This window comes from Paramormyrops kingsleyae, chromosome 23 (assembly GCF_048594095.1).
Source record: "Paramormyrops kingsleyae isolate MSU_618 chromosome 23, PKINGS_0.4, whole genome shotgun sequence".
Classification (NCBI taxonomy): domain Eukaryota; kingdom Metazoa; phylum Chordata; class Actinopteri; order Osteoglossiformes; family Mormyridae; genus Paramormyrops; species Paramormyrops kingsleyae.
The window spans coordinates 19,823,117-19,843,164 of NC_132819.1; the positions used below are offsets into that span (position 1 = coordinate 19,823,117).

At 42.6% G+C, this 20,048-nt stretch overlaps 1 protein-coding gene across 3 annotated transcripts; it reads left to right on the forward strand.

Moving 5' to 3' along the window:
• Positions 1–19,881, forward strand: LOC111852217 (zinc fingers and homeoboxes protein 2-like). 3 transcript variants are annotated; one of them, XM_023827853.2, is made up of 3 exons: positions 1–156; positions 14,506–17,984; positions 18,897–19,881. In XM_023827853.2, the coding sequence occupies exon 2, from the start codon at positions 14,679–14,681 to the stop codon at positions 17,967–17,969; it is 3,291 nt and encodes a 1,096-aa protein (XP_023683621.2). In that variant the 5' UTR covers positions 1–156; positions 14,506–14,678; the 3' UTR covers positions 17,970–17,984; positions 18,897–19,881. The 3 variants fall into 3 exon arrangements, with proteins under 3 accessions (XP_023683621.2, XP_023683640.2, XP_023683630.2); XM_023827872.2 differs by lacking the exon at positions 1–156 and adding an exon at positions 211–446; XM_023827862.2 differs by lacking the exon at positions 1–156 and adding an exon at positions 878–1,411.
• Positions 19,882–20,048: the final 167 nt, after the last annotated feature.

A 20,048-nucleotide genomic window follows, 5' to 3' on the forward strand; every position in this document is an offset into this window, starting at 1 on the left:
GAAGGTCCCCCCCCCCCCACTGTTGTCTTTAGGATTCAGTGAGAATCTTTAGAATTAATCACCGTATTTGTTTTTACTAGACGAGAAAGGCACCGCTTTCTGGGGGGAGTCTCCCGCTAAATCGCCCACCCAGCACCGCGTATGTAGCGGGGGCAGGTAAGGAAACTGCCAAAGCACACATTTCCCTTTTTGTTGAACGGAATGGTTTAGAGGCTGCCGACAAAAAAAGAAAACAAGTTAGAAAGAGGCTGTGTTTTCTAAAGTAAAGTTAAAAGCTGCTCGCTCGGCTAGGCTAGGCTAGGCTAAGCTAGTCCGGGTCTCTTCCATCTCTCGTGGTGCTTTGGTAAGTTAGCTGGCTAGGCTAAGCTAGGCTAAGCTAAACTAGTGCGTGAACTTTGGTCGTCCCAAATCGTGCGGAGAGCTGGCCCAGCTAGGCACCGGACTGGGTAGGTTGAACACAACGGTGGGCTCCCGTCCCGGGGGACCGTTAGCCGGCTATCTTTGCAGTGTTTACACGCGTATGTGTCTCTTTTTTTCTTAACTCGGAGAGCCAAAAGTTTCAGCGCGCACACTGCCAGTGGTTAGCTTCGGTCGGCAGTGGCGCGTGTGGCAGCGCGCTCTACTTTTTAATAATGTCGAAATAATCACCGAAATATGGCTCCCGGTGTCGAAATGGCGTTGCGTTAGCTCGCCTTGCTAACCGGCTAACATTACGTCGCCGTGAATAAAACAAGCCGTTTGTAGCGGGGGGCTGGCGGGCTACCTGTCCGTTACGCCTCGCTGTTTACACGCGCTGGGAGGACACGGTTCGCACTTTTACTCACTACTGCCTGGTTAGTGTTTTTTTTTTTTTTTTTGAGAGGGGAGGAACTAACTGGTTAAACGCGTGCTTGAGGTAACTGTGCGGCGCTTTGATTTGTGGCCGGCGGCGGCGACGCCTTCCGCAGCAGGACTGTCTGGCGACGACTCGGAGAATCACCCAGTACGGGGAGTACCGCGGAGAAAGGGGGCACGAGCTGGCCACCCCCGCCGGAAAACAGCTGGAGCCAGAGAGACTGTGACTGTAACTTACCGAGCCCGTGGCGGTTAACCCGAACCTTTACCCGTGTGTCAGTCGCTGGAACTGTTGGGTCCTTCGGCCGTCCGTATCGAATCGATCGGGGTATTATTATTATTATTATTTGTTATTATTATGATTATTATTATTAGTTCATAGTTAGCAAAGCAACGAAAAGGAGGCTGAAGCGCTATTCAGCCCGCTGCCCTGTGGAGCTGTCCGCCCCTGTCCGTTCCCCGCCCAGTCGACCCGCTTTTCGCCGAACCGAATATTCGATTTTCCTCCAGATGCACGCACATATTCCTCTTTTTTCCCCCCTCCATACCGGCTAGATGAAGGTTTCCGTCTGTTCAGGTAATCGTGTAAATATAGTATGTATCATATTATAGTTTTTGTGATTACTGTGTAACCAAGTGAAGCATAAATTGTCTTCAAAGATAACACAGGAACAGTCTAAATAGGGGCGGCAGAATCGATTACCTTTCCAACTTGTTTATTGACTTTAAAGTGAAATGCTTTTGTTATTTAATTTCCTCCCGTTATTACATTTTTGTTGTACATATTTGTCAGCTGGAAGTCAAGCAGTAGTTACAGGAACCGTTGGATTAAAGTATTTCTGTCTAGAAAGCAAGCTGAAATATGTATTTGTGAAAGAATGAGAATGATTTTAGTCTGTTTAAATGTCTAAATTATTCAGTGTCGCAGTGGAAGTTTATTTGTTGGGCTGCCATGTGCATGTGGGCTCTGAACATGAACTTGCAAACTAATAATTTCTGGTTCAAGTGGCATTAGAGACTGTGATGTGGAGTCCCTTATTGGTGTACTTAACTCCAGTTACTCTGGTTAAGAGTTGGATGATCAACTGCATGCAAATAATCTGTTAGTGTGTGGAAACAATATTAGTTGCAGATTTTTTGTAAACTCCACATATTTACCTTTAGACTTTGAGACTGTCTTTTAAGTTGCCAGTTTACTGGCATGAATGAAACGGGTGACTGTGTGATAAGTGCAGCTCTTAACCAACTCAACGAGCTGCTGCCTGACGAGTATATATAAACTTTACATGGTTTCTGATCAGTCCACTGTGCACATCCTTCAAAAGCTTCTCAGGAGTCGGATGTTAAATGAAAAGTCAGCGAATGCATTTCTGAAATTGGTTTGATTTTTATAATAGATTACCTGTAACTTGGTTGTTTATACTTGTAGCAGTATATTAATGAAAACAGAGCAGCATACTATATTATTTTTGAAACCTGAGCAAAATCTTTTTTTTCTGCTAGTTGTATTCTTCCATGAAGACTGCATCTAACTCATGTGTAGATCATAGCCTTCATTGTAGATGGTTTTTATATGGCTTGACAGATGTTTTTGTCTCTAGATGATTCATTTCCTCCTTACACACAACCCTTGACCAAAACACTTTTTTATCCTATGCCCTTTTAGACACTAGCATCTCTTAAACTTGACAAGGATAAGTGCTGCCAAAGGATGTCACTGCAGACTTGTCCAGTAGTTTCTTCTTTTTCAGCCTATCTGTTCTTTACAGCTCAGACATGAACATTTATGGCCGTTCTGTTCCACAGCCTCAAAAGCCTGCTGGTTGAAAATTTAATGATGGCCTTGTCCACTTGGTCTGTTCATCTATCCAAATTTATACAATTAACTAGTGATGAGTGAAGATAACAGCAGAATAAAGTATTTACCTGAAATACTCTCCATGGTCCTTGGGGCTCAACGACAGAATAATTCATGGCCTTAAGTACCTCCACTCAGTAAATTGTTTTTTATTGCCTTCTTACTGTGCTTCTCAGTAAGGAGGTTACGTCTAAGTTATGTATAGGATTATTGGAGAAAAACACAATGTAGTGCTATTGTTTAGTCAGGTTAATGCTCTACTTGATACTTAAGCAGACGGTTATGAAGATATTAAGAATGTCAAGGGGGCGAATCATTACAGCCATGCCCTACTTTTGAACTCTGAAGATAGTTGTTGGCGAGCAAGAAATCTTCTATGTTTTCAAGAATGCTTCGGATGCGTTACTGAATGTCTTACATCTGCTTAGCAAGCCAGTTTTCTGTATTTGTCATTTCCTAACTCTAGTCGTTGGTTCAGATCCACTTGTATGGTTTCATCTCCACCCACTAACAGAGAGATGTAGTCTGAAAAGCATCCTTTAAGACCTCTCCTGCAAGTGCACGGTTAACACAAACAGCTTGGCTCAGCCCTTTAACACACTGCTGCACCGTAACTCAAAATACATTCTACTCTGTGACAGCTCGTCTTAGCATGAACTGAATTATGTATTGCTAAAACCCATAAGTCTGAGCCACAGTGGGTTTCTGTTTCTGTTCAAGCTGGGCAACTCTTTTGCAAATATAATGTCATATCCTGTGAAGCTAATCCATGCCCCTGAGACAGAGTGTTCTGTTAAATTTGTATTAGTGAATTTTTAATGAAGGTGTGGTGCACTTGAATTAACCTGTGAAATAATCAATTTGGATATTTGATGTCTCTGGGCTTGAAAGATTCATTGTCTCCTTGGCTTTTCCATCTCTCTTGTTTTAGTGTCATGTAAAATGTGTTAGTGTGACATGCAGCTGACTTTTAGAAATCAGCCCTCAGTTTTTAGTCTCCAGCAAAGCTATCAGTAACACATTCGCACCTCATGTTTCTAGTGATCGGCTAGCAGGACTGCTGTCGTGGCACCATGGAATTTCAAGATGCCCTGCTGGTGGTTTGATACATCCAATCTGTAATTAATACCTGTCATAAATTGTCACCCAATAAAATAAGAGTTCTGGATAGCCATTGGTGTGTGTAAAGGGTTTTGCAGCATTATGAATCTTATATACACTTGTTGAAGGAGATGCCATCTTTTTTCCATAACAGATGAAATCTCCAATTATAAACTTAACAACGGACCAGTTAAATCTTTTTATCAAATTGTATCTTGGCACCTTTCCTCATGTGCCCCACAATAATTTCAGCTCCCACAGGCACAGTTGTTCTAGTCTTGACTGTGTCCAGATGCAGATTCCTGACTTTACTAACATCCACAATTGTCACCTTTAAAGCTAGGTTATACTTGCTATAGAAGCTAGCAGCTTTGTGGTGTTACTTATGTGACAATGATGGTTGTATAATTGCTTCATCACCTTGGCAATAGCTTATTTATGATGCAGCTGTAGCCTTTGCTCGTTATGTTGATTCTTAAGTGTGCAAGTTCATGTCATGTATTGTTTTCTGAATTAATTTGTATTGTATTTGATACACAATACATACAAACTGATGTACATTAACAAAAATGCAAATGACACGTAAAACAGTTAATACAAATGCTAATTGGTAGACAGTGATACAGCACAGTTACAGGAATGTATACAAATTTACAAGGATATGGTTAAAAAAATCAAAAGCACCTTCCCCAGAAATACTCAAAACCAAGACCAAATGATGCTAATCTAAATAAAATCTTCCAGAATATGCATGATCTGGAATATTCTTACTGAGCTCAATAGTTGAAATCATGATGATGTTGATTCCAGCAGTCCATAGTGTAGATGCAGTTGCAAGATCCAGTACATGGTAGTTAGGGTGGAACCAATGCAAGTGTTAGGAATAGGGGAGCAAACTACAAAACCCATTCATTTCCTATTCACAGTTCCTTCCTTTAAAACATGTACCTTAAAAAGTAATAATCCAGACTAGTATTGGTACCTGGTGTACCACCAGGTGAACTGCGCTCCTGGGTTCTGGTGACACTTATCTGAAGGACTTGAAGTGTGTTTTGCTTAATATATATATACGGCGTCACACTCACTCTTTATCAGTTTGAGTCTTTCAGACACAAAAATATACATCAACCAGGAGGGATTCCCTAATGCGGAATAAATAAGATTACGTCTGCACAACAGCTCATGTTTCATCATTCTCTGGTTAGATGGATTGGCACCTAATAAAGAATGCAAAGAGCGGAGGCGGGCTGGTCAGAGCGCAGTGGGAGTTAGATTCCCTGTGTTCCAGAAAATGCCAGGTGTGATGACTAAGAGCACTGGCTGTGTGATGTCATCGCTGTAGGTTTCCCTTTTTCTTCAGATGCTTGTTTCCTTGGTCACAGAAGACAGCAGGCTTCCAATCACAAAATTAGTTTTGGAGCCAGTTATGTATATTTAACCTGAGTTGCTGTGGTAAAATTCTGCTGCATGAATGGGAGTTTTAAAAAGAGAAACAGTCAGACGTTCCTTTGCCGTAATTTGTATTAAGTACTTTGCTCACAGGTGCCACAGGAAGGCCTTTCAACTTCAGCTACTGATCGCTGACTTCATGTCCATGTTACACTAGGCTGCTGGAAACTCCCATGTAAGAACTTACTAGTTTTTGCTTGTTTATTGTTTATTTGGTTATGTAATCTAAATTTGTTTAGAATATTTTTGTTTCAAGATGACCGATTTGTGATTGGATTAGTTTTATATATTCTACATTATAACACCTTGCTTAAGAGCAATTATTCTTGATGCCCCTTTTGCAGTTTTTATTTCTTTTAATAGGAGATCAGGTGAAGTTTAATGATGTAATCTCTTTAAAAGGTGTATTTGATATGGTAGTATGGGGTGAAGAGGCGGTCATGCATTCACACGCATGCACACTGCCCCAGGGCTGCAGTGTACGGACTTGGCTCTTCTCCAGCTCTTTGCCCCACTTTACAGAGGCTGACCCAGCTTCCTACACAGTTGCTGCTCTATCTAGTTGCGTCTTCATAAGTTGGTTCAATCTCTAAAAAAAGGTCTAAGTTTTTAAATGCTTCAGACACTCCTGTAGCAGCGAAGACAGATTATAAGCCCTTGTTTCTTTGCCTTTCATAGGTCTTCACCAGCCATTGTCTCACTGGTTCTTATCTTTTTACATACAACTGTCTTTTGCATTGTATAAAAGGTTGTATTTTTGCAGCGTAGGTGCCTGTGTATTTTTGCATGTGATATAATTGAATGATTCTCTGGATGTTTGAAATCGTCTTCGAAGTACTTTTGGCCACCTGTGAGCTTTGGAGGGTAGCCTTCAAATAACTTCCACCCCCATTGCAGCTGGGGGGGGTGGTTTGGGTTCATATGACTATCATCATCATGAAAGGCGGGAAACCTACATCAGAGGTGGAAGTGTGAACTTGCATAAAGACTGACTTTGGCAGTGGGAGAGAGACACCAGCTCTGTGAAACTCCTTTTAAACTGACAAGGCTTTTCTCCAAAAGTACATTTATTAATGAAATCCCTTCTCATGATTAATATGCTAATGGCTACAGCTGTGCTTCTCCCGAGGGCCAGATTCTCAAAATAAGTTGTGCTGATCATATATTCAGGAGGACGTTGGTTCAGTGGGCTGTTTCTAGGTTGCACAAAGTTAATGGAAGGCGAGAGCAATAACATGAAACAGTGCAGATGGTGTTGTTCAATATAATGTCCCAAAGCCACCGACTTGCTTTCGACATGTTTCCTAGGTAACAACCTTCTATTTTTGAGAAAACACAGACCGGTGCAGCTTTAGGCCTCTGTTGCAGGCCCACGCTTTATTTTCCTCTCGTCCCAGGTTCTGCAGGGATATTGCCTAGTGTGCTCTGTGCCAGGAAGAGAGAGAAGGTGAGCAGGGCAAGTCTGATACAGGTGATTGCCCCCCCACCCCTAGGCAAAACAAGGAAGCCAGGAAGTTCAGCCAGCACATTGCAAAGCTGTCTCAGATAACATGGATTTTATTGGAAACAGTCTGTTCTTTTGCCATAATGGGAAAAAATTTATATTTTGCCTTGGTCCTAAAGTAGTCATTGACATCCAGGATCCCTAGAAGATTCTTAACCTTTAAACTACTATAATCACGATTTGTAAATAAAGCATGCATTCCCTCAGTAAACCATATAGATTTTGAGTCAATATGTATGTTTAATCTTGAGTTCTATATTAATTGAGCAAGGCCAATATAATAACCTTGATGAATCCAAATAAAGGGTCTGGCTGCAAACTTCACCTGTGAGTGCAAACTTTCACCTGAGGGTGAAATGATGTAAAAGACATTCACAGTCTCTTCGTTTTGGTGTTAAAGTGGGTTTATGATTAAGGCTTGTGTCAGTGGAGCTTTAATGAATACAGTGTTAAATTTAACAAATCACTAAGGGGGAAATGTGTAAATTTATTTGGAGATAAATTAAATCATCCATAGAGTAATTTATGTTCAACGTTAACGGTTCTCTGTTTATTATGATTGATCCATCACTGTCTAGTATTAATTCAGTTCATTTTTATATAGTGCCTTTCTTAAATCGCCCCAGTTTTCATTGCATTTAACTATGCACAATACAGCGTGAATAAGAAAACAATCACTTTAACCAATGGCAGCATGTGAAACTCGTTTACAGTTGTTACATTTTTCCAACGATGAAGCTTGTGCAAATAATGACATTTTATTAACAGAAATAATGATGCCAACACAAAGAATATTATAATTTACCCTTTTTCCACCTACCCTGTACTCTTGTGCACAAGCAGTTTTAATAATTAATAAACAAATATTTAATTAAATATAAACCTTTCAACAGTAAACCTGTAGCATCTGGCATAATTGCATTTAAATGAGCAATAACTATGCATGCATGTTAAGTAATACATGTTAAAACACTATCCATAAATTCAATTTGTTAATGGAACTGTTTTTAAACATGGTTCATACACAATGATTACACAATGATTTAAGTCCCGTTTATCAAACATATATCTTTATTATATTCTTAAATGGCGGGTTTTTTTTCTTCAACTTTATAGATAATTATTTTAATACAATGTGTATGGAAGTCTTTCACTGGTAAAGCCGTTTCACAACTCAGTTGGCACTGAGTAGTAAAATACATAAGGGTAGATGGGAGAAAGTGCTTTTTAAAAAATACTGTGGGCAGTGGTTATATAGTCCTTAGTATTAGTGAAGACCTTTACTTCAAACTACAAAGACCATAATTCCCTGTGTAACGTATACGCCATTTCCTTAGCATCAGATGAGATTTACTGACAGAGGTGGTTTACTCACAGGTCTGGTCAGTAGACTGACCCTTGTCCTCAGTCCTTGTATCAAGATCAAAAATGAGCATAAAATACATAACACTAAATATACAGCTAAATGCTCATGCTCTACTCAATAAATGTGCAAATCCCAGACACTGTTGAAATCTACAATCACTAGAGCCACTGACAGATTGTAGCATTGTGTAGGTTTGTTTTTACACTGCTCTGCTGCCAGGTCAGTGAATGTCTGCAATTCTTGATTGTTCAATTCTATTTCATACTTGTCAGATATTTGATGTGTTTTTCCTGGTTGACTTGGTTAATGAGTTGAAGTGTTTGATCTGACCTGCTGGCTTTTCTGCTCCCAGCTCTGGACATTGTTCATAGCCAGTGTTCTGCTAGCAAGGTCTCAGCTTGGCATCCAAATGCCTCTTAAGACGTTTCCTCCTGTGTTGTCTTGTCCTGCAGTAGGATGTCTCCCTGAACTTGAGGATCCCTTTGGAAGTCTGCGGGTCTTACTTTTCAAAGGGTGTTTCTTTCCAAAACTTGCTGATGATTTTAGGTGCATGCAATGTACTTAGGATTTGCAGTTTGTTGTTGAAGGCAGTGGTGAGAAAAGTATAGCATCAAAACTGTGCCAGAGTTTGTCAGCCATTTTACATTCTGCTTTCCTGATGTTTCAAAGAGCAATACAAAGTAAATGGACACTTAAGGAGTTACATGGTGATCTGGCAACCTGGTACTACTGTAGATCATTTGTGGTAATGCTGAGTTCCTAGTTATAAGTTTCAACTGGAATGCCCCCTTAAGTCGGAATTCCTACTCGGAAAGTTGAAGGAATCTACACAACCCCAACCTCAGAATTCAAGATGGCTGCACCCTTTACCAACAGAAGTTAAAGCTGTAGTTTTATACTTTTTTATACTGTTTATTAGTACTTATGTCTCATTTTTGACTCATTAAATCCGTTGTGCACATAGTATGATCCTGCCGCTTTCTGTAGGTCTACGTGTTGCTATGTTATTTGTATGCGCAAAGTACCACATAATGTGCTGATATTGCTAACAATGACTAACAATTAACCGGGCTAGAACTGGAGCAGGATTTCTAAAGTGAACAATGATAAAGGCCATTTAAATTGGGGTAAATTAAGTTTGACAAGTTATCCAGCTAAGTAAGAAATCTTGCTTTTTGAAACAGGTCCCTGTTATTGCTAACTGTCGTCGTTCCCCGTTCCAACTTCCGACCTTCAAAGTAAATGGCAAGCAGCATAAGGACGCTGTTTGTGGTAAGACTGCTGCTGTGTGGGGTGTACATAGTTGCTGTAAATTCTTTATAAAAATGTCACAGTGTGACTGTTGTTACACAGTTCATTTCAATTTATTTTTAACAAAAATGTTAAAAAGCCAGGAGCTGAGAGGAGAGGAATCGCATCACATTCCTATGTGGTCCTGATTAATGATGCCCGGTGTCCATTATGAGGTCTGTGAAATGTGTTTCAAAATGGAGAGCCAGTTTTTTTAGTATGTGTTTTTGTTTTCTTTGTTCTAATTGGATGTTGCTGTCCTGTTACTGCTGGCTAATGCTGCCCCCCCCCCCCCCCTTTCTGCAGACCTTATTTGCGATCGGCCAGCGTTACTGTATTACTGTATTTAATCATTTCTGGGAAGGAAGCCATGAGCCATCTCTCTGCAGGACTCTGGTCCTGCCGGGCCACTCACATGAGCTCAGCAGAGGGCCCCGAATCGATTGCCTGTCCACTGCTCTCACATGCTCCGCCGTTTCCCCCTCTTGAAATATTTAGTATTTCCAGTGCTCTGCAGTTTTAACCTTGTCCTGTAATTGGAATATTGCATATCACTTTAACTTCTTTTGTGTTCTATCAGTGTAAAAAAAAAAACCAAAAAACACATAGGTGCTGTGATTCTCCGCACAGGAAAAAAATAAATGATTCTTTGTCCCTTAGGTATTTGGAAGAAAGAATGAAACACTGGCATTTACAGGATTCAGACTTAATACTACACACAGTGTGCAGCCAAAATATTTCCCTGCTTGGCTGGTATTTGAAATGAACGTCTTTATGGAGGTGGAAAGGCTCCAGTATGTGGTACAGGCCAGCATCTGCTACAGGTTGTGACCTATCGTGGTGCTTTCTTGAAGCTTCTTATCAACTTGGAGCCAATCGGAAACTACACTAAACTGTTTGTGTGTGTGTGAAGGGGGGGGGGGGTGTCATAACTGAACATAACCATCATATTATGCAAGTATTATTTTTAAAAAAGGACTGTGGCAAAAAGTTTTCATACCTACCATTTCAAGTTGGATTAGGGTTTTTTAATAAATTTTTCAAGCAGTGTTGACTCTGTGGTATCCTGGACGTGCTAGCCAGAGGGAGCTGTATGAAAAGTATCCTTTTCATGACACTGTGGGGAAATTAAATGGGTCTACCTGCAGTTTGTGGTTTCCATAGCAACCCGTCAGTCCAAGCCACAGTCTTGGACTGTGCGCTCCCGGAACCTGGGAAACGAACACCCCTAGAAGTTAAAATATCTGGGATCGGACACTGTGACGTCCTAAAGATGACCTGTAATGAATGTCTGTCTGAGTGCCATTTGCCTTTCGAAAAGGGATCGTGTTCATATTCTATAGCTTAGTCTAGAGTTGACGGGTATTTTTCTCCTCTGTTACTGTTGGCGTTCCTTCCAGTTCTCTATGCTCAGTGCTCATAACCTGTGCTGTGGAGTAGAGTGGGCAGGGTGCTGCCCTCCTGGTGCTACTCGCCTAGTGTAGCAGCTGCAGCCTGTCTTTATGTGGAGGCTGAGGACTCCTCCTGTCTCAGAGCTGTCGCTGGCACTCCAGGCCCACGACGCCGAGCGAGACAGCGACTCATGCATGATTGATCAGTTCAGCCTTTCCCCGCTGGCGCCCAGGCCGGTCCACTCTGGCTCCCCCCCGTGCCCCCTCCAGTGCTGCGTCTCACCTCGGCACTGCTCGCCTTGCCTAATTAATACCTGCAAGAAGGTCATTAATATGCAGCAGCAGGCTCGCCAGGGGACATCTCCGTCTCTGCTGTTGCTATAACAACAGCATGAAAATGAAACCCTCCTAAATTTTACATTTCGAAACTGCAATCGCATTAACGGTACAGGGGGAGAAAACCTTAATAGTTTCAGCAGTTCATTGCAATGTTTAGTAGATATTAGCTGTGTTGTATTGGCTTGAAGACACTGGTCTGCATGGATGTTTACCAGGAATGTCACACCCTATGGTAAATAAATAAGACCACTGGTCACAGGTACAAGGCAACGATCTTGCAAACATGCCATTCTCATGTTAAACCTGAAAAGGACATGTCAGGTCATTAGGAGTCGTCATATATCAGTGCAGAATTTTCAGTCTTTTAAAATGGAAGGTAGAATGGTTGTGCTGCACTGGGCTACAGACATCCATACTGGGAGAGTCCCTGGACAGGTTGCCTCGGACTTCTCACAGTCATGTATTGTAAGGAGGCCTTCCCCAGGACAGTAATGATATGTTTAAACTAATTAGACTTAACACCTGCTCTACCCCCAGATACTTAACCGTCGTGCCTGTTTCCTCTGGATTGAAAAATGGGGCTGACCTGAATACTCCAAAGCTTTGGGTAATTGATTCCCATCATACATGTTCATGTCTAATCTGAATATTTTATTCAAATTGATGTAATTTTTTTTTTAAAGAAGGTGACAATTAAGGACTGTTTAACCTTCCTTGGAGTATTGCTTTTGTATTATTATTTTAGAACCTGCTCTTATTCCACAAAATTCAAAAAGTCACATTTTTGTCGGTATTCTGCTCTCCGTCATGTTAATGGAGAGTAGCTTGTGAATTATCTGTGTGTCGACGCATCGACGATCTTCAGATGCGCTGGTGGATGGCAAAATTGACAAATATTTTTCATAGTACAGCTTGATCAGCCGTGAAGCGTATTGCCCGCTGACTGCCTGTGACATTTCCAAAAAGATAGTTCTCAATCGAGTGAGAGGCTATGGAAAGTATTATATATCTGTAAAAATATAAGCTAAACTGTAATTAGCCTATCAGATATTTGATAGTGATTGAATATTTTTACTTGTAGATTAAGAACTGTGGCACTATTATTATCATCATTAGAATAATAGTATTTCTGGGTTTTTCCTTAATTCTGAAAGTGGGTTACAGTGCAAGCACTGCAATAAAGGTGAAATGGGAGCACTGCTCAATTTCTGTGGATTTTTATCATCTTATTTTGAATAGATAAAAGATAGATGCTGTGTATACCATACAATCTTAGGAGCAAATGAGAAATATATACATTTTTATTATGAATGCATATGTGTTCTCATCATTATTTGCGTCTTGGAAAAATAAAGTCTTAGAGGCAGCCCCCCCCGACCTGTTTGTCTAACAAGCCTTTTTCTGAGGGTTGATTGATGTTTGTCTTTCCACGTCTTTGATGTTGCACTGCAGCAGACAGGAACTTTCTTCCAAAATCTATTTTAACACATTAGTTATCAACAGATGGAAAGTACTGTGGGCTATCAGACTCTCCCCACCTCCACCTCGTGCTTTGGAAGCCATTCAGTCCTTTGTTGCATTTTTTTAGTTGAACATTATGACAATGATAAGTTAAGGGTGTATAACCAAAATCTAAATTAGTTCCAAATTTCGTCGTGTGAAAATTAAGGCCCAGCTGTTATGGATCTTTCTCCTGCATGGTGGATTTTATGTTGGTCTAACTGCAGTATAAAAAAAATTGTGCATCTGTATCCTGTTTTCATCTGGGAGTTTTTCTTTTATTCCACCACATGGACATGTCTGTTGATTGTTTGTATGATAGAATTGAGGTATCATGGCTTAGCGTGTGCTTTCTGCATCTGTGTTCTGTACCTCTTAGGTTGTTTATTGGAAATGAATTCTGTGTAGTTGCCTTCCACATATCAGATAAGCTTCCTGATTATGAAATGAGTCACACACAGGACGAGTGACAGTTTGCATTATAGATGGTGACTCTGTGCTTGCTGATGAAACAAGAACTCCAATTTTACTGGAACCTTCAGGGAGCGATGCCACGCACAGGCACGCAAGCGCGTGCGCACACACACATACACACACACACACACACACACACAATACACATGTATTCTTATACCCACTGGTTCTGTGGGCTGTGATAGCCAGCTCGCCATTTTTTTCATGCACGCGATAGATTCTCCCTGTTCACTTGCTGTCACTTTGCATCAGTCACTCTCTCTGGGCCCCAACCTCTGCGTCTTTGGCCTACTTTGCGTTCTGTTTGTGCCGCCGCTTTGACGAGGCCTGTGAAATTCCCCGCTATATGACTGGTGTCCCGACTGCCTGGATGCAGCTCATGTCGACAGGGGCTGTCAGGAGATCCCCACCATGTGCCAGCCTTCGACGTGTCAGGAGTCTCGTAGGGGTTCAGGCTTCAGCTAGTCAGCCTGACCTGCATGCAAGTCAGAAACTACTTGCCGGGAAGACTTGGGCCGGCCATGATCATGGCGAGGCACAAATTGCCCATCCTCCGTTTTGTGCCAACTGATAGTGAGAAATACTTGTTATTCACATTCCTATTTCTATTATTTATATATCCAGAATCTTCTGGGTTTTTTTTCCTTTGCTGTTCTCAAGACACCAGGCTGTTTGTTTCCGATAGGTCTCTGAATATATTTTGTCCTTATGTTCTGTCTTCCATAATGCAGTTCCCTTCGCGTGCTTGGCTGAGAATCCTGTCGTCTGTCACTTGTATTCTGGTTATGATTATTTACTGATGTATGGCAATGGTGAAAGGGCAGTTAGACACACATTGGTATTCAGTGTACAGTCCTAATGACATGGTCTGCATAATATTTAACTGGTGTGACAGGACTGGAGATGAGTTGAAGATTTTTCATAATTACCAATTCATGGTCTTTAGACATGGAACAGCTTGTGTCAAGCACAATTATAGATGATAATTATAAAGCACACTTTCTTTGGGTTAACAGGATTCGAATGTTGTGCATTTTGTATGTCTCCTTATTCAGGCCCCATGTTTGAAGTCTGCATGTTCTCCCCATGTTCTCCCCAAATAAGTTTTGTTTCACTGTGTTAAGATGGTTAGTGGTGAAGTGCAGATTGTGAGTGACATATAGTGTTTGTTCCAGATGACTGTGACCCCAGCTATTTTATCAGTGATCTAATACTCACTTAGAACATTTCAAGAGAATTTTAAAAAGGTTATATTGCATTTCCCAGTTGAAGAGCAATATCTCATAGCCTGTTTCTTTGAGACCCTGGCTACAGTGTATTCCCCATCCTGATGTAGGAGTTTGCAGTGTTTGAAGTTCTTTAAAAGAAAAAAATAATATACATATTTTTTCTGCTTTAGGTCAGGCAATGTGTGATGAAGTCTCATGAAGTCCTCCATTGGAGCTGACATTGACAGTCAGCAGGAATCTCCAGTACACAAATACAGCTGGAGAAGTTTACCTCCTTCAGGAATAGACACACCCTCCTGCCCTGTCCACTCATCATACTCCCTGAGTTCTGTGCCATTCAGCTATGGCCAGTCGAAGAAAGTCCACGATTCCCTGCATGATCCGACTCAGTGATATGACCGAACAAGATGACTCTGATGACATGGATGTCTCTTCCAATAACACTATCCAAAACATCCCACCTCTTGAAACATGTAACAAAGATCCCTCTTCAGGAAGGGATTCCGGATCCGAGCACAGGGAGGAACCTGAGAAGCAGAATTCAGAGGCAACACGTCCACTGCGGAAACAACAGGGTGGCTATGAATGCAAGTATTGTCCATTCTCTACTCAGAACTTGAACGACTTCAAAGAGCATGTGGACTCAAGTCACCCCAATGTCATACTCAATCCTCTATACTTGTGTGCAGTGTGCAACTTCAACACAAAAAAGTTTGACACACTCACAGAACATAATGAGAAGTGTCATCCCGGAGAGACCAATTTTAAGTTCAAAAGGATCAAAGTCAATGGTCAGACTGTACTGGAGCAGACCATCGAAGGCTTGACGGACATGGTTATCTGTGATGCTGCAAGCACTTATAACGGAGAAGGATTTCCTTCCTGTCCCTTGAGTAAATCGGCTACCACCAAAATTGGTCAGTCTAAATTTGAAAAAAATCCTCTAACTAACCTTAGCCCAAAAGACCAAATCACTGCCATCAATGTGAATGGGACTGTTATAATTCCTGAAACGACAATTAAAGAAGGGCTCTCTCACGTAATGCCTTTACTTCAGCGTCCTCCGAACTTTAACTCCATACCAAAAGTTGCTGTCCCCTTGAACACCACCAAATACAACCCCTCACTAGACAGCAACTTAACCCTGATCACCTCCTTCAACAAGTTTCCCTACCCAACTCATGCTGAGCTGTCCTGGCTGACCGCTGCCTCTAAACATCCAGAGGAACAAATAAAAGTCTGGTTCACAACCCAACGGCTAAAACAAGGCATTACTTGGTCCCCAGAGGAAGTAGAGGAGGCTCGTAAGAAAATGTTTAATGGCTCCATCCCACCTGCACATCAGACATTTACTGTTCTGCCTGCCCCAGTGACAGAGCCTGCCAAGCCAGCCCAACCTCTTATTCAGACTGTCCCCTGCCGCCTCCTGGGACAGACAAGCTTAGTGTTGACAACTGTTGCCAGTGGGTCAACTGTCACTTGCTCACCCATTGCACTTACAGTTGCCAATCAGACACAAGCCCTAAAGCGGCCATTGGCAGCCCCAGTGGTGGCCCCTGAAGTGAAGCGACCTGTGGCTGTCCCAGTAATTGCAGCTGAGATGAAGCGATCTTTAGTTGCACCCTTACTTTCCCCTGAGGTGACTCGTGTGACGGCTCCAGTAATGGCCCATGATGTGAAACTTCCTGTGCCAGCTCCTGCATTAGCCAATGAAGTGACACGTCCAGTTGCGCCTTCCTTGCTGACCCCTGAAGCAAAGCGTCCTATTATAGCCCCACTGGTTGCCTCTGAAGCAAAGCGGCCAGCTGCCACCCCAGCAGTAGCCTCTGAAGCTAAGCGACCCATTATAGCCCCAGTGATAGCCCCTGAGGTGAAACGGCCAGCTGGTGCTGCAGCGATGGCCTCTGAGGTAAAATGGTCAGCTCCAATGGTAGTCTCTGAAGCAAAGCGGCCGATTGTAGCTCCAATGGTAGTCTCTGAAGCAAAGTGGCCGATTGTAGCTCCAGTGGCCACATCTGAGGCAAAGCGGCCGATTGTAGCTCCAGTGGCCACATCTGAGGCAAAGCGGCCGATTGTAGCTCCAGTGGCCACATCTGAGGCAAAGCGGCCGATTGTAGCTCTAGTGGCCACATCTGAGGCAAAGCGGCCGATTGTAGCTCCAGTGGCCACATCTGAGACAAAGTGGCCGATTATAGCTCCAGTGGGCACATCTGAGGCAAAATGGCCGATTGTAGCTCCAGTGGTAGTCTCTGAAGCAAAGCGGCCGATTGTAGCTCCAGTGGCCACACCTGAGGCAAAATGGCCAATTGTAGCCTCAGTCTATCCCCCTGAAGTGAAGCGTCCAGCAGCAGCTGTAATTGTAGCCCCTGATGTGAAGCGTCCATTAACAGCTTCCACGGTATCTACTGATGCAAAGTCACTACCTGTTCCCCAGGCAGTTTCTCCCACTGGGAAGCAGAACATCGCAGCACCTGCTGTTGAAGTGAAGCGGCCAACTATAATCCACTCAATAAAGTCACCTCGCAAGGCCACCTCTCCCGTTATCACTTTTTCTTTGGATTGTAAGAAATTAGGCGAACATATCACGGAGCTGAGGCCTAACTATGACAAAAGCCAACTTCCAGAAGATGAGACGAATGCTCTTAATGAGGGCGCTGTCCTTGCAGGTGGCAAAAAGGGGTTCAGCAACCAGCACAGAACCGATAAGGGTCCACAGCACATGAGTGGCGAATTTGTGCCAAAAGAGACATTGCAGAAGTCTGTTCCCTCTCGGTTCCCTCTTCTTGACAGAGTGAAAGGGAAGACTGCTGAACAGTTGAAGATTCTGGAAGAGAGTTTCCAGAGGAGTAGTGTTCCAACACAAGGAGAATTGGAGAGCCTTGTAAGTGAGACCAAGCTCTCCAAGATGGAAATTGACTGCTGGTTTTCAGAGCGCAGAGCACTACGAGACAACTTGGAGCAAGCAGTGTTGAACTCCATGGGCTCAAGGAAGGCAGATGGAGGGGAGAGGCAGCAGCGACACAGTGTGCTGAATGGATGCCATGAGAAGGACAGCTGGTCCAGGGATTCTTCTCTCTCCATCGCCACCCCTTTTCCATGCTCCTTGCCTATTGACAGTAAATCACTGACTCTCCTGAAAGATGTCTTCACACAAACTCGGTGGCCGTCACCTGAGGAGTACAGTCAGTTAGAAGCCCGGACAGGTCTTGCACGCACCGAAATTGTCCGCTGGTTCAAAGACAACCGGTTGCTGCTTAAAAATGGAGCTTTGGAGTGGATGGACACTTTCCAGCCTATAAGTGGTAGGGGAGCAAATGGGCAAGGTGCATTGTCCGGCACAGAGCACAGCCAGAGTGCTGTCTTGCAGCACTGTCCAGAAGGCAAAGCAACACGGTCCGATGACCTGGACGGACTGACAGATCGCACCAAGCTCAACAACCAGGAGATCACGGACTGGTTCACCAACAGGTTGGGGCAGAACACTTCTGACATTGGCAAGAATATAGGCCAGAATGGCCTAAGTAGAGAGGAACCTGGTAGCTGGGTTAACATGACCATGGGGACAGCTGCTGGCTTGAAGGATCAGGAGCTTGTCCTGGATGCTGGGAATGTGAAGACACCTATGGAAGGGTGACACAAAGTGTGCCAGGTAAGCAATGCACATGGGAGATTCCAGAAATGGGATGGTTTTTAGCATGCAGTAATCTTTATTTCTCATGGAGCAAACGGCTTTATTACTTCAGTGGAAAAGGGGATTTATATACATACATACCTACAAACACAGACAAAACCATGTCTAGTGATGATGAGCGAATGGGAGATTTCAGGGATAGTATTGTTGCCTAGTAACCTGAAAACCATATTCATGTTTCAATTATCAGTATGAAAAAAATGTAATGCCAAATCGAGAACCAGGGTATTTAAAACGTTCTGCTAACTGACTGAAAGTAATTTTAAATTATTTTCAATAAATTCCAACTCCCATCCATGTCCCATGACCAATATTTCTGTGGGCTAAATTATGATTATGGCTGGTTTTTATTAGCACATTCTGAGGTTCCCAGCAATTCTGTCAAACAAAAAATGCAGGCTCTTCTTTCAGAATGTTTAAGTAGTAATCTATTAACATTTACTGCAGTGGTAGGGACATGGTACTGTTTCAAAATATGAGCGCTTTGGTATTAAAGCCATGTAATTTAACATAATTGGTTGTCATATTGTGTGGGTTTCACGTAATGCGTTAATTAGATTTTATAGATAAATTTACAAGCTATTTTTGTCTACTGCAGGTGTCTAGAAAAAATAGTTTTGCATAACTAACAGGTTTGTGGGCACTAGGACTGGTGAGGATGGAATCCCTTCACACTGCTCAGGGTGTATATAAATGCAGTCTCTTTTTGTAGATTCACTGCCAAATCGCAGTCATGATGATCATTTTCATGCTTAATCAGTGTGCCCAATTGTCGGACAGAAAGGTAGAGCACAGTACATATGGAGGGTCCACTGGATTTGAGTAGTCGGGCTTGGACTGAGATGATGATGCTTCTTGTTTTGGCTGCAGGTTTGAAAACTGGCTGCTGCCATTTGCACAGAAGAAAAGGAAGAGGAAAGGTTTTGTTTTTCCATATTTTGGAACCAATGATTTGACACCCCTGCTCTGGGCTAAAAGGCTGCATTCTTACAATAGTCAGTCTGCTGTTAAAACTTTCAGAATGTTGTGGAAATGCTGGTGGAATGTGAAGTGCCGACTGATGGTCAGGGGCACTGTTAGAAGGCCACACGCCCAGGGCGCTGACCGTCCGCTGGAGGTGACCGTCGAGTGCCAAAACGGAACTGCTGCGATGCTCCCTGTAAATATTTCTTCTGTTACATGATAGATTTGTATGATATTGGGAGAGTTTTGTTACGTTTATATAGGAATGGATTCGTCCCTTGAGTTTTGGCTGGTCCTTGTTCTGATTTTTGTAATGACGCCATAAACCACTACATATTTTGGCATCTTATTCCTGTAACTTTACAGTGTCCAACTGTAATCCATCCTGAGGATGTTCTAAACTTTAGAAGTCCAAGCACTGACCACCGTTGGGTACAGCTGAATGTCCAGGACTATACAGCACTCACACGGAGATGGCTGCCCCTCAGTATGCATTTTGCAAGGTGCCTGACTCACGAAAAAGGAGCACAGGGCTCCTGCACCTGACTGCCATTTTGGCGAGGAAGTGAGGCCTGTGAACAGCTTAAGGATCTTAGTGACATCCTGCACATACAACTCTTCTGTAGTCTTACTTTCTCCTTTCAGATGAACACACATTATTATTGGCCTTAGTATTTGGGTTTCTAGGGAAACCCTAGTAGTGCTAGTTCCATTTTTACTGTATAAACAGGAAATATCAGCACATAAACGCTCTTTATGGTACTCTTCTGCTATAATGTCAGTTTCTCAAATATATCAAAAATACTGTAATTCTACCAGGATCCTGCTTTACTCTTTCTGAATCCTGCTGCCATCTGCTGTAATCCAATAAAACACAGCCTATTTAAAAGCACAGATTTTTGAGATGTTCTGCATGACTGTCAAGTGTCTAGGTGCTTCCCCTGTCCCTCTGAGGTATTGATCCATTTTTGTTTTTTTCCTGGAGTGAGTGACCGGTGTCACCACACTAATGCCATTTGACAGTAAAACTGCTCAATTTTACACTAGAAATACTGCAGA